This window comes from Malaclemys terrapin, chromosome 1 (genome assembly GCF_027887155.1).
Source record: "Malaclemys terrapin pileata isolate rMalTer1 chromosome 1, rMalTer1.hap1, whole genome shotgun sequence".
NCBI classification, from domain to species: Eukaryota; Metazoa; Chordata; order Testudines; family Emydidae; genus Malaclemys; species Malaclemys terrapin.
Window position 1 is genome coordinate 310299228 of NC_071505.1, and position 13040 is coordinate 310312267.

At 41.4% G+C, this 13040-nt stretch overlaps 1 protein-coding gene across 6 annotated transcripts in view; it reads left to right on the forward strand.

Annotated features, from left to right (window-relative positions):
* SPATA13 (spermatogenesis associated 13) overlaps positions 1-13040 on the forward strand; it is a 113980-nt gene that overhangs the window by 62269 nt on the left and 38671 nt on the right. For 5 of the 6 annotated variants that reach the window (XM_054015419.1, XM_054015418.1, XM_054015421.1 and 2 more), the window contains 2 exons: positions 7750-8112; positions 11046-11190. In XM_054015419.1, coding sequence (XP_053871394.1) covers positions 7750-8112; positions 11046-11190 — 508 coding nt within the window. The remainder of the gene's footprint in view (positions 1-7749; positions 8113-11045; positions 11191-13040) is intronic. The other variant, XM_054015424.1, reaches the window with a different exon arrangement.

A 13040-nucleotide genomic window follows, 5' to 3' on the forward strand; every position in this document is an offset into this window, starting at 1 on the left:
AAACTTGAGGGACTGTAACAGGGTGGTATGCCTGGAAGGCCTGGGGCTGGTCAACCCTGATTACTAAGGAATCACACCTGTGCTGCGTTAGCAACCTGATGGGGCCTGATGAAGGACAGATGATTCCCCTATAAAGGGCAGCAGGAAGATGTGGGGAATGATCAAGGATCAGCGTGTGCCAGAAGTGAGGGGGGGGGTCTAGCAGAGAATTGGGCCTGGGAGTGGCCTGCCAAAGCCGGACAGGCCCCAGGCAGGAACGCCTGGGAGGAGGAAGAGAAGCCTTTGCTTTGTGTGGACTTTTGGATGGACTTTGTTCTGGGATTTTAAGTTCTGTGTGGAGTTCATTTTATATGAATAAACCCAGTCCTCAAGGAGGGGTATTTTGACCACATAAAGCCTGTGTGAAGTTTTATTTGAATAGTCCAAGATGAGAAACTGAGACAGGCTACCTGTAGCATGACTCTAGGTGATATAAGGTGGCATACAGGAGGTGGCTGTCTTGTTACAAGGCAGCAGGTTTAAAACGAAGGGAAGTACTTCTTCACACAATGCCATCAACCTGTGGAACTCATTACCAGGGGATGTTGAGAAGGCCAAACGAGTAACTGGGTTCAAAAAAGAATTAGGTAAGTTTCTGGAGGATAGGTCCACCAATAGCCAAGATGGTCAGGGATGCAACCCCATGTGCTGGGTGCACCGTAGGCTCTGATTGCCAGAAGCTGAGACTAGATGATAGAGGATGGATCATTTGATAATTGCCCTGTTCTGTTCATTCTCTTTGAAGTATCTGTTGGATACTTCCAACAGTATTGGACACTGTTGGAAGACAGGATACTGGGCTAGATGGACCATTGGTCTGACCCAGTATGACCATTCTTATGTCCTTATGTTCTAACATTAAAGGTATTTATTTACTTTCATGCTACCATGACTGACAACTAGCAAAACAGTTGAAGACAGAGCCAATTTTCCTTTGACAATTAATACCACCTGTGACGGGGTATACCAGACTCTCTGAGGCCCCCTGCTGGAGGCCTCATGCCCTGCCACACCACACCCCAAAAGAGGGCAGTGGAGAGGGTCTCCAAGCTGCCTAGAGGGGCTGTGTGGGATCCAGCCAATTAGGGCCCAGCAGCCAAGTATAAGAAGAGCTGCAGGGCCGTCAAAGGGAGTTCAGTTCCTTGCTGGAGCTGTAGGGGTGTGGCTGGCTGGAGGAGCTACAGAACCTCAAGACAGAGCAGCGCTGCTAGAAGCTGGGGAGAGCGAGAAGGAGCCTTGAGCTGGTTGCTGAGACTCCATTAGGCTAAGGCCCTGAGCTAAGGATGAAGATGGTGCAGGGCTGTGGGGAAGTGGCCCAGGGAATTAGAGAAGCCATGTGACATAGTTAAAGAGACACAGCAGATGGCTGCTACTTACAGGGTCTCTGGGCTGGGACCCGGAATAGTGGGCAAGCCTGGGTTCCCCCCACCCCACCATTAGCCACTGGAGGAAGTGGCCTGGACATTGAAGCACCCCAGAGGGGGAACTGAACTATAGTGGCCCAGCTGGAGAGCTATAACCAGGACGCCCCAGAAGGCAAATACATTGTCTCCAGGGCAGGAGTCCTGGAGCACTGCTCTATCCCATAGCAGAGACAATCGGAGAGAGAGTGTACAGGCACACACACCTAGCCAAGGGGGCGCTTACAAAAGGTGAGTGTACCCCGTTACAGTACCATTAGATTAGCTTTGTAAACCTCCGCACATTCATCAACACAAACAGCAATATTTTAGAAGGTACAAAGAATAGCTACATGTGCATGGGAATCAAAGTAAGAGTAAATTGGAAAATGAAAGAGGCAGAGTTTGAAACAGCTGAGGCCATGTCTACACTACCACTTATGTTGGCAAAACTTATGTCGCTCAGGGATGTGAAAAAGCCACTCCCCTGAATGACATAAGTTTTGCCGGCATAAGTAGTAGTGTTCACAGTGCTGTGTCAGTGGGAGAGCTTCTCCTGCCAGCATAGCTACTGCTGCTCGTTGGTGGTGGTTTAATTATGTCAATGTGAGAGCTCTCCTGTCGGCATAGAATGGCTACACAAGAGATCTTACAGTGCCATAGCTGCATCGGTACAGCTGTTCCACTGTAAGGTTTCTACTGTAGACATTGCCTAAGAGAGTGTTAGCCAGTGCTAACTTCAGCAGTGCAGCATGGAGCAAATGGGAAAATTTGGAGATACTGAAATGGAACGCTGTGAAAGTTTCCTTGTGGAGCCAGACAGATAAGGTTGAGAACTGTTAATTCAATACTCTAGTGAGAAATAGCTATGGAGTATAAGGGGAATGAACTCAGAGATACACCTTGAAATTTGAGTAATAATTGGATCCTGATGGAACTACTAATGTTGACTTTAAAAGAGAATCAACTTATATCCTGATGATACCTGAAGCAAGATTGAAGAAAGGCTAATCTTTCAGAGAATAGGAAGCTAGCTGCTTCCCCACAATATCATATCTGGTAACAACAGAGACCTTTGCTGATGCTCTCAGGGCTTATGGACACAGTTATACTGGTATACAAGTGCTTATACTAGTATAGCTTTTTCCAGTCCAGGAACTGGAATAAGCTATGTGGCTATAAGGCACTTTTATATCAGTACAACTGTGTCTACAGTAGGTCTTTTACTGGCAACACCCCTAAAAGACGGTTATACTGTTAAATCTTTTAAGAGTAGACCAGTACTTTCTATCACACCAACAGATCTGGCAGCAGAGGACTCATTTGGGCAAAACTCCCACAGAAGACAATGCATGGGACTGAATGTATGAAGTCACTAGTTTTGTCTAAGGGTATGTCTGCACTGTGGAGACTACACTGGCATTGGTAGGGTGCCGTAGCTAAACTGGCATAACCCCGTAATATAGATTCAGCCTACACTGACTGAAGGGTTTTTCCTGTCCATGTAGGACCACCGCCTCCCCGAGTGATGGTAGCTACATCGACGGAAACATTCTTCTGTCAACATAACTGCATCTACATTGGGGGTTAGGTCGGCATAGCAACGGTGCTTAGGGATGGGATTTTTTTCACACCCCGGACTAATGTAGCTATGTCAACCTAAATTTTAACTGTAGACCAGGCTTAAAGAATGAATGCAGAACTGGTCCTTATCTAGCTATAAAAACTGAGCTAAGATTTAAGCTGCTAAACGTCTGATGCTGATCTGGTTTACACTGATATTAATAATACTTATTGCAGTAATAACTCCAGTTAAGTCAGTAGAGTTATACATTGGTTTGGCATTGGTAAGTGAGGTTCTAACTATGGAACTGCTGTAGCTTGCCCCCTGTCTGTGAGATCAGCCAGCCCACAGACAAGAGGTTAACAGTGAGATATTACATAGTCATAGAAAGTAATGGCTGTGATTTAGCAACTGTTCATGTAGTATGGTACGTTTTTAGGAATGCTGTCATGGTGAAAAAATAAAAACTATGGAAATACTAAAAGAAAAATGGAGTGTTACAAGCATTGTTTAATTCCCCAGACAACCTTTATTCTCCCACATTAGTGCAAGTAACTAGAACTCTGCTTGAACAGTGATTATGTTTGTTTATTTTTTTTATTATCCTTTACAGTGCTTGCAAGAATCCTGGGGACTTGACAGTGTAAAGAGAAATATAAAGCCCCAAAGAATTTAATTTTAGATTTATGTGAAGTGATGAGGGAAGGGAAGGGTGGACAGATTTGAATACTGTATTTGCTGTACAAGAACAGATCTTTCAGCCTAACTCTCTAATTTTCTTTTTAAGACATTTTGTTTTTAAACTTTATGGGAAGGTGAAACTTCAGCACTCCAAGGAGTTAAGGTCTCTCTCAAGCTGTGCCTGCTTTGGGGATTTTCTGAAATTTCCCCAACATTAGCTTTCTCCACTAGTGCTAGCCATGAGTGCTAGTGTAGAGCGACTGCCAGTGTTCTTACCGTTATGTGATCTAGACCTGCTCTGAGCAAGGACAAAAGCCTTGAGCCTTCTCTACACTAGAAATATAAAACACTACTGATTCCCCATTGCTAGCACTAATGGAGCTGCTTTAGAACTAGATCAACAGTAGGATAATTTTGGAGACTCCTGTGTGGACCTAGCCCGAGAGAGACCTTTAATTTCCCTGGAGTGTTGAAATTCATCCAAAGGTGGTGGTGGTTTAAGTTGTGCTGAAATGGTGCATAGGTGTGTGCTGGACCCACTGCACAGGGGTGATTTTCACCCTACATGAAGCAGTCTGCCCACCTGTAGTGCTCTTTACAAATGCTGATGGTAGTAATGTGTGTGGATCTGATCTGATTTATACCAGTATAAAGCAAGAGTAACACCTTTGAAGTCAGTTGAGTTACACCAGTGTAAAAGAGATCAGGACTGGGGCCCAGTGGCCTGAGACCTGTACATTCTGCACACATATGAGTTATCCCACTGATGTCACAAGTCACACTCATACTTAAACGCTTGCAGGATCGGGGTTGCCTGCTAGATAATGAACTCTTTATTCCCACTGATAAGCAATTGCTTGTATGAGTCCTCTGACTGACATCAGTGGGACTACTACTTAGCAAGTAACTGATCACCAATGGGAGTGAGATTATGATTTTGGTTTTGGGAGGGTTATGTTCTTTGTTGTATCAGTGCTTTATGTTATCGATTACATATCTAGGCCCAAAAATAGACGTACTTTAGCATCATGTATTGGAAAACAGAAATTAAGCACTACTATATGGATCTGCTACTGTACTTTAGGTGGAGTGCTGCAAATGGTGAACAGTCTGTCTGTTTGCACAGGTTTATTGCTCAAGATGGGAGTGTGAACAGCAGATTAGGAGATGATATGTAACGTGTTCTTTCCTTAGTATAAGAGTACAAGGTCATGGAATGAATGCTTTGCCTTACTAGTTGCACTGCAGGTCTGTTCGGATGTGTTTTTCTCTAAGAAAAAAATCCATGTAAAACAAAAATATAGAATGACTCGAGTCAACTCCTTGCTCTCTCAGTGTGTATGTGGAGCTCCATTATCCATGTCAGACCCTAAGGTAGGTCTTTCTAGGACCTTATTTAAATCTGTGTTCTGCTGCTGCTATCAGAGGAGTAGTTTTTAAATGCCAGATTCTCAGCTGGTGCAAACTGACATAGCTCCATTGACTTCAGTGGAGCTAACCTTATTTACACCAGTTAAAGTACTAGCCATTTGCTAGGATCTATAGATTTGTTTGAGATCAATTTTAATTGTTCTCTACAGAAATTGCAATAGAATTCGTACCTATTTGCTCTATTTATAATAATAAATTTTGCATTGTTAGTGGAATAATTTAGTGCAGAATGCTACCTGTATTGATTCCCCCCTCTTATTGCAATAATCAAATTAAATATTTAGACTACAAATTCCTTGTAGTACCTAAAATTATTGCACACAATGATGCACTCGAAGGACCAACAAAAATTGGCTGCTTAATGATGGTGGCCTTCCAAAAAGGTGGGCAGACATAGATTATGCATGTTCTGTGAATATATAAAATTCCAGCAATAGAAAATGGCTGAAATGCCATGGTGCCCTGCTCTAATTGACAACCAAATATTGTATCTTAAGTGCTTTCCTTGTTTGCTGAATATGTGTCATTTCTAATCTTTTAACGTTCGCATAAATGTAATATCGCAGGCTGAAATATTTGTTATTTAGGAGCACTGAGAAGATAGTACCTATTTTCTAAATTGTAATGCAAGCTATAATAAAAAAATGGGCTGGAGGAAAGAGGAAGGAAGGAAGGAAGCGAAAGCAAACAGCACAAGCTTGTGGTATGTTTGCGTTACTACAACTGGGTCTGCTAGCTCAGCAATGACTCATTATAGCCATTATAGCCTGTCTTTTTTAAAGAGCTTTCTAATTCAGCTGTTTGAAATCTCATCAGGCATCCATCCAAGTTGGTTGTCAGCCCAGGGATACTATTTTCCTTCTCTCTCTTTCTCTTTTGGCTCTCAGTCAAAATTGTTCAAGAAGTTAGGTTGTTTCTCTACAGAGCATTATGCCAGTTGTAGCAGATTCAGCACTTTTCTGGTTCTTGTGTACTATTAAAGCTGCTTAAGAGTTTCTGTGTTGCATTTATCATGACACAAGGGACTGAAATCTCTGTTACAATCCATTGGCTCTGCCATGGGTCAAAGATGGTTTCATTGAAGCAGCCTTTGGTTGACCACACAAAGACCGTAATATAAGGCCAAGTTATTCCCTTTGGTGTAAAAATCTGTGGAATGGGAAAATATACCATCAAAATTCTGTTGAATTGGAGGGCTGCTGTTCTGCCACATGCTTCCCTTACTAAGACACAAAGGCCAAGGGAAAGAAGCTAAGGACACTGAACTGAATCCTGCAGTTCTCTAGCGCTGACATCCCTCTATGCACCTATCAAGCTTCCTTCCCCCCTGTATTGGTGGTGTGGCAGGTGGATGTGCTGGCCTGCAGTTGGTTCTCTCTTTTTGACTACCTGTATATGCATCTTGTGCTTGTCTTTGGAGGTGTCACAGAGCAGAACTTAATGCCAAAAAACTGCTACGTTAACCCACAAGTGACTTTGCTATGTAAGCTAAGACCACTTCTACTAAGAGAAAAACACACAGACCACATGCCCTACAAATTCTTCCACAGTTCACTACCCCAAATGCCTGCAGATTTTGCCCTGTGCTAAGCTGCAGCACAGAGGATGCCTGTGGCTATGTACTGTAGATGAGCGAGCAGCTGAGCAGCCTTTTCTCCTCCATTCAACTCCACCTCCCTTTTCTATGCAATTCCCATGGGTTGCTCCCCCTACACACAGCCCGAGGGCCCATAGTCTGCAACAGCATCATTTTCAGTGGGTTGATCTTAGCAATTACATTTTATATAGATGTAAATTGTTCTCAATAGATTGTGAATCAGGCCACACAGTAAGAGTTCAGATTTCCCTTTCAAGCATCCATGCTTTGGCCTTGTGGAAGTGATGAACCAAAGCCCACACTAAGTCACAATGAAACTGGCTGAAATTCACTGTTCATGAAAGTAATTAACAATCGGTATGCACAGCACCAGCAGATCTACAACACTTTTGAAAAGGGGGTAAGCATGGCTATCTTCATTTTAGAGACTGAAGCAGTAGATCCTATGACTTGTTCATTGTCACACACTAAGTCCCTTGTAGAGACAGGACTAGAGCTCAGTTCCCCTGATTCCCAGACTCAGTGCTCAGTTGCCGAGTTCACAACTACCCTTGTTAGCTGCCTGCAATGTTACCTCTTTTCATTGTGGAAGGAAAATAGAGCAGAATAATACATTTCTGTTAAATGTTTGCATAAAGCTCTTTTAAAAAAGAGAAAACCGTGTATCATATTTTCTGTGCAGACATTATTTTCAGGCTGTTTGTTCAGCAAATTTGGTATTTATGTCGGGATCTGTTGCCACTGGGAAGATAATAATCCAATCATAGTAATGTTGTTAGCAATGCTCATTTGCCTAATTCGTGCTTATGATTATGGGTCATCGTTAGCCATTACATACAGTGTAATGTCTCTGTGGCAAAGTTATGTATTTAATTTGTTCCTGAAGCGTCAGTTTCATTTATTATAATATGGTGTTGTTTATGAATACTGTAACACTTTTATAGCAAGCGAAACCATATGCCATATGAAAAACATATTTAAAATTTTTCTGTATCTGAAAATGCTGTGGCTTATTTGACTTGTTCACCTTTAAAAAGGTTGTTATTGATGACCAGTGGAGGATGTCCCCATCCCAGGATGAAGAAAGGACAGATGCACAAAAGTTCACTCCCAGAAGATGGGGCTCTGGAAAAAGATCTCGGCCAAGGCCACTCTCAGACTATGGTCAGTTGGCAAGCAGGAGTCTCTCAATACCAGAAGATTCAGTTGCAGTAGAGTCTCAGAAAACAGACTGTGTAGATGGTGAAAGTCAGCCTGGATTGGCTTCTGTGGAGTCTACGGCTCAAATCAGTACAGTAGGCCTCCAAAGAGGGCGAAAACAAAGACCCATCTCTGTAATAGGTGGGGTCAGTTTCTATGGGAGCAGCCAAACAGAAGAAATAGAAGATCTGCTGACACAAGTAAGATATAAGATGTGCTCTCTGCAAACTACAAAAGATTCTTCCACCTCCTTGCCTTTATCTTCAATCTAGAAAATAGAGTGGACATTTCCTTTCCTTTCTTCTCTTTTTCCAAGCTGACATCACATACTTTGTTTCGCTTTCCTTGTCTCTAATTTTTTGTAAAAAGAAAACATAACATAAGATCTTGACTTTTGGATAATCTTGCTTGCATTGTAAACTAACCCTCTTTCTTTCTTGGGACGTTATTTCCAGTAGCTGTTTAAAAATGCTTATTTGTCTATAATAAGGTCACATGTATTTTTGATTAGTCTACAACACACAGGATGTAGAATTCAAGTGAGAGGTGCATACAAATAATATTATAAATACAATAAAGTATTTATAATCCTTTGAAACCGAGCCCCTTAAAAAGCTATGGGTATGAACTGCTTGGTATTAGCACACGTCTAGTTAAATGGATAATCCATTCAAAAACATTGTAGAACAGACCAGGATCCCAGACTGGATGTCTCAGGGATTTGCTAACATGAAATGGAGTCTTTCCATTGACTTTAATGGGTTGTGGCTCAGGTTCAATCTCTTTTGCTTAAATATGCTTATGAGCAGCAGCTAACCAAAATTGATATAATCTGACAGCACTTGGGTAGCTTGTGAGAAATTAGTGGTCTCAGTCCAGTTTCTAATTGACAGGTATTCACACAGGAAAAACACACACTACTTTATTCCTTGGAGAATTCTGCACTACTGTGCAATGCAGAATTTTGCAGAAATTAACGTGCGGGCAGAATTTTCTTTCCCTCACAAAATGGGCTGCAGTGCTGTTGGCCGCCACTAGGGGCCATTGGACCCAGCAGAACCCAGTTCGCACATGAAGACACTACAGGTGGAGGAGGAGGGGGCTAGTGGGTTCCTGACAGCTGCAGATCCCAGCATGTCCTGAGGGAAGGAGAGGGCGGTGCACAGGAAACTCCATGCAAGCCTGGGACCGATCATCAGGCGGTTTCTCCCTCTGGATGCCTGGGCTTCGGGGGAGTGGAAGGGGGCAGAGAAACAGGAACTGGGTTGTAACAGGGGTTTCTTTAATTCTTTACTCCTGGGGGAATTTTTTTCTGTCTGTATTGTTACAGACATACTTGTAGACAGGCATTTTGAAATAAATTACCAAAATAATTGAAACTGGCGTGATTATGTGGTGGTATTTTAACAAATAAAATTTGCAGAATTTTTCAGAATTTTTAAATACTGTGTGCAGAATTTTTTTTTTTTTTTTGGCACAGACTTTTTTGGTACAGAATGCCCCCAGGAGTAACTACTTGAACTGGCCCCTTTGTTGGCCTTTTCTGCCACAAAGATGGGGTTAAACAAATACATTGTTTTTGGAGTTAAGACCAAAAATATGGGACAATTTCCAAGGTAGGTACATTTTTATGACCAATAACAATGGACATTTAGGTCTCAATCCTGCTCCTATTGAAGTTCAATGGCGGTTCTTCTGTTGCCTACAAAGGGATCAGGATCAACACTTTAATGATTAAATTATAATTGCCCAGGAATAAATACATTAAAAGTAATTGGCATTGTGGATATTGGGTGTTTGTTATGGAACAATTTGGAGTTGCTTTTCTTGCTTTAGTTCAGTAGTGCAGTTCTGAGATATTGATATACCATAGGAGGAGAAAATTTGTAAAGAATGAAATAATAATTAGATCATATTAAAATATATCAAGATATTTTTCAGTCTGGTGTTTGGTAGTTAAATTGCTAGTTAAAATGTATGAAAAAGACTTATAATTGAGGAACACATATATCAGAACTATTTCATAAAGAGCTTTTAAAGCCTAATTTTCATGTAGCAGATTTTTTTTTTTTTGAAGTGTTGAACATCAGTGGAATGTGAAAAAAGTGCTGTTAAATCGTTTTGTTTTGTCTGACAACTTGGTGCGGGGGAAAAAGCTTTCGCAATAGTAAATCACTTGTGTCATACCAGTGAGTCAACAAATAGTTCATAGAGAGGATCTGGTGTTTCTATATGCTTAATTTACAAGCCTAAGAGGAAAAACAATTAAGAAACTAAGGCCATGTCTACACTAGTGAGCTTACAGCGGCACAGCTGTACCGATGCATTTGCACTGCTGTAAGATCGCTCGTGTAGTCACCATGCTGACAGGAGAGAGCTCACCTGTCGACATCATAAAACCACCTTCATGAATGTCAGTAGCTATGTCGGTCGGCAGGAGAAGCTAAAAGATGCCTAATTTGCGTTAATGTAGTCCCATTTCAAACAGGACTACATTAATGTGATCTAGGTACCTTTTAGTTCATGCTAGCAGCGTCTACACAGGGCAGTGACAGTGCAACACTTCAGTTCACACCCCTGTAGTCCAGGGGCCATGCAGATAAGCTCTAAGAAAAAAAATCAGGTTTAAGATTCTTTTTTTTGGCTGAACTATAAAGTATGTTCCTCAGCAGCAGGACATTTATCTCAAACAACATTCTGGGAAATTAACACACCTGGTTGTATAATGTCTATTCTTTCTTTCTTTTCAGTGTTTCCATTCTGTTACATATTTATAGTTGGCTGACATTACAGTAAACTGTTCTGAGATGTTAGCTACCAGAGCATTTTAGACATGGAATATTATGGAGTGAAGACTGTAAAGCAGAATATACAGTGTCACTAAACATAACAGAAGGTTATGGAGTTTTTAATATAACAGAGAACCTTAATGCTATAAGATATTTACCATAATATTGTGTATGGAATGTGGTGTTCAATCAATTTAATGACTGCTTGAACTAGGGGTTCTTAGTGTCCATATAGTTAGCTTGAGAGTGTAAGGAAACCCCATTTCATACCTGTAGCTGTCTTTGGCTTACTAGTAGCTTTTACTATTAATAATAATAATGGATTTTCTTTTTTCTCTCTGTAGCCAATAACACGGCCACCTGTTCCAGCCCACCAAGTTCCCCCATATAAAGCTGTTTCAGCCAGGTTCCGGCCCTTCACCTTTTCACAAAGCACCCCCATTGGCCTGGATCGAGTGGGACGGAGGCGGCAAATGAGAGCATCTAATGGTAAGTTTTACAGGTCTTTTTAAGGGGTTACAAACCACATGTGTTACAAAAATGGAGAGAATGAGCCAATTCATCAGTGCCTTGGATGGCGGGTGTAAACTACACATAGGATGTAAATTGATGCAAATGGTAAAGTAGCTTATGATGAAGCTGCTTTACTTGATACCTTCCTGTTAGTGCTTGTCCTGTTACGCTCAAGTTACACTTGTGTTGCACACTCACTGAATGTTAAATTGATTCAAGTTGCTCCCCTTTACCACTTGTACTCATATTTCAATCCATGTACTCCCTACTGCTCTCTGAAGGGTTGTCTACGTGGAAAGGTAGGCTGCATTAACTAAGGGCTTGTCTACACTGGCACTTTACAGAGCTGCAACTTTCTTGCTCAGGGGTGTGAAAAAATACCCCCCAGAGTGCTGCAAGTTTCAGCGCTGTAAAGTGCCAGTGTAGACGGTGCCCCAGCTCTGGGAGCTATTCCTCTTGTGGAGGTCGCTATGCCACGACTACACAGCCATGTTAAAGCACTGCCACGGGGCTAGCGAAGATGTGCCCTTAAGGTATAAATTTAAAGTCCATTAAAGCACACTAAGCCTTTGTATGGAGGCTCTCATTCAGAAGTCAAGTGGCAACTGCTGAAAGAGAGTGTTCAGAGAGGGATTTAATGAACTTTAACTAAGCACTTTAAATTCACGCCTTTAGTTAATTCAGATTAATTTCCAATGTAGAAAAACCCTAAATCACCAAAGGATTTGTCCCAGAGATTTGTATGGGAGTTGCACCTACTTACTACAAGAATGAATGTAGCCCATGACATTTATCCAGTTTTATGTGAAGTACAAATCCTTAGAAAGGACTGTAAAATCAAATGCCTTTTTGAAGCAGTGTCTTTTAATGTCCTTTTGTTTTGCCCCTTACATTTATTCTCCAGTTCTGCTTATCATTAGCACTTACTTGCCACATTATCTCAAGCTGATAGCAAGAACAATAGTATCGTCTCATAAATCATTAATTGGCAGGAGATATTAAAAAGAAGCTTGGTCAATACCATCTGTCTTCTTTCAGACACTAGAGAACATTTTTCATTATCAAGGGCCTAAAAAGTCAAAGTGCATTCTTCACTTCAGGCCCCTTCACTTCAGTATTCTAAAGAATAGCTGCTGTAAAGCCACTTACAACCTTCACTGTACTGCTCCATATATACATGGAGTAAGTAGTGTTGAAATCAGGATCTACTGTGACTGAAGTGGAAGATCTTATCAAATAGCACTTTCAGTGTTTCTTTATTAAAAATTAAGAGCATTAATCAAATAATTTTTCAGGAGCCTGTATTTGTTGCAGATTTATACCAGTTCCAAGTTGAATTGTTAACTAGATCATGCAACTTTATCTAAATTCCAGGGAAGGAAGACCCTTAATCCACAAATACATTATTTTAGCTATCAGGGTATTTACATACTGCATGCTAAAATCCACAGAAGACAATCACTGAGATGGAAAAGTAATATTAGGTAAGTATTCAAGGTACCTTTAGCCTCTTCTAATGTAATTTCACAGCTAGAAATGGGACCAGCCAGTTCTCCTCCGATCACTAGCAGGTGCTCCATGGACCACAATTTGGGAATTACTGGCTGTAGTATTGAGTGTGTGTGTGTGTGTGTGTGTGTGTGTGTGTGTGTGTGTGTGTGTGTGTGTGTAAATATTACAATATTGGAGACAGTTCTAAGTGTAGAAGAATTTATAGTCCAGTTGAAATGATTAAGTAGTACCTCTCACCATGAGTAATCCCATTGATTCCAGTAGGACTTCTCACTGAGTAAGGAACTAATCCATCATGAGCTAGGATGAAGAAG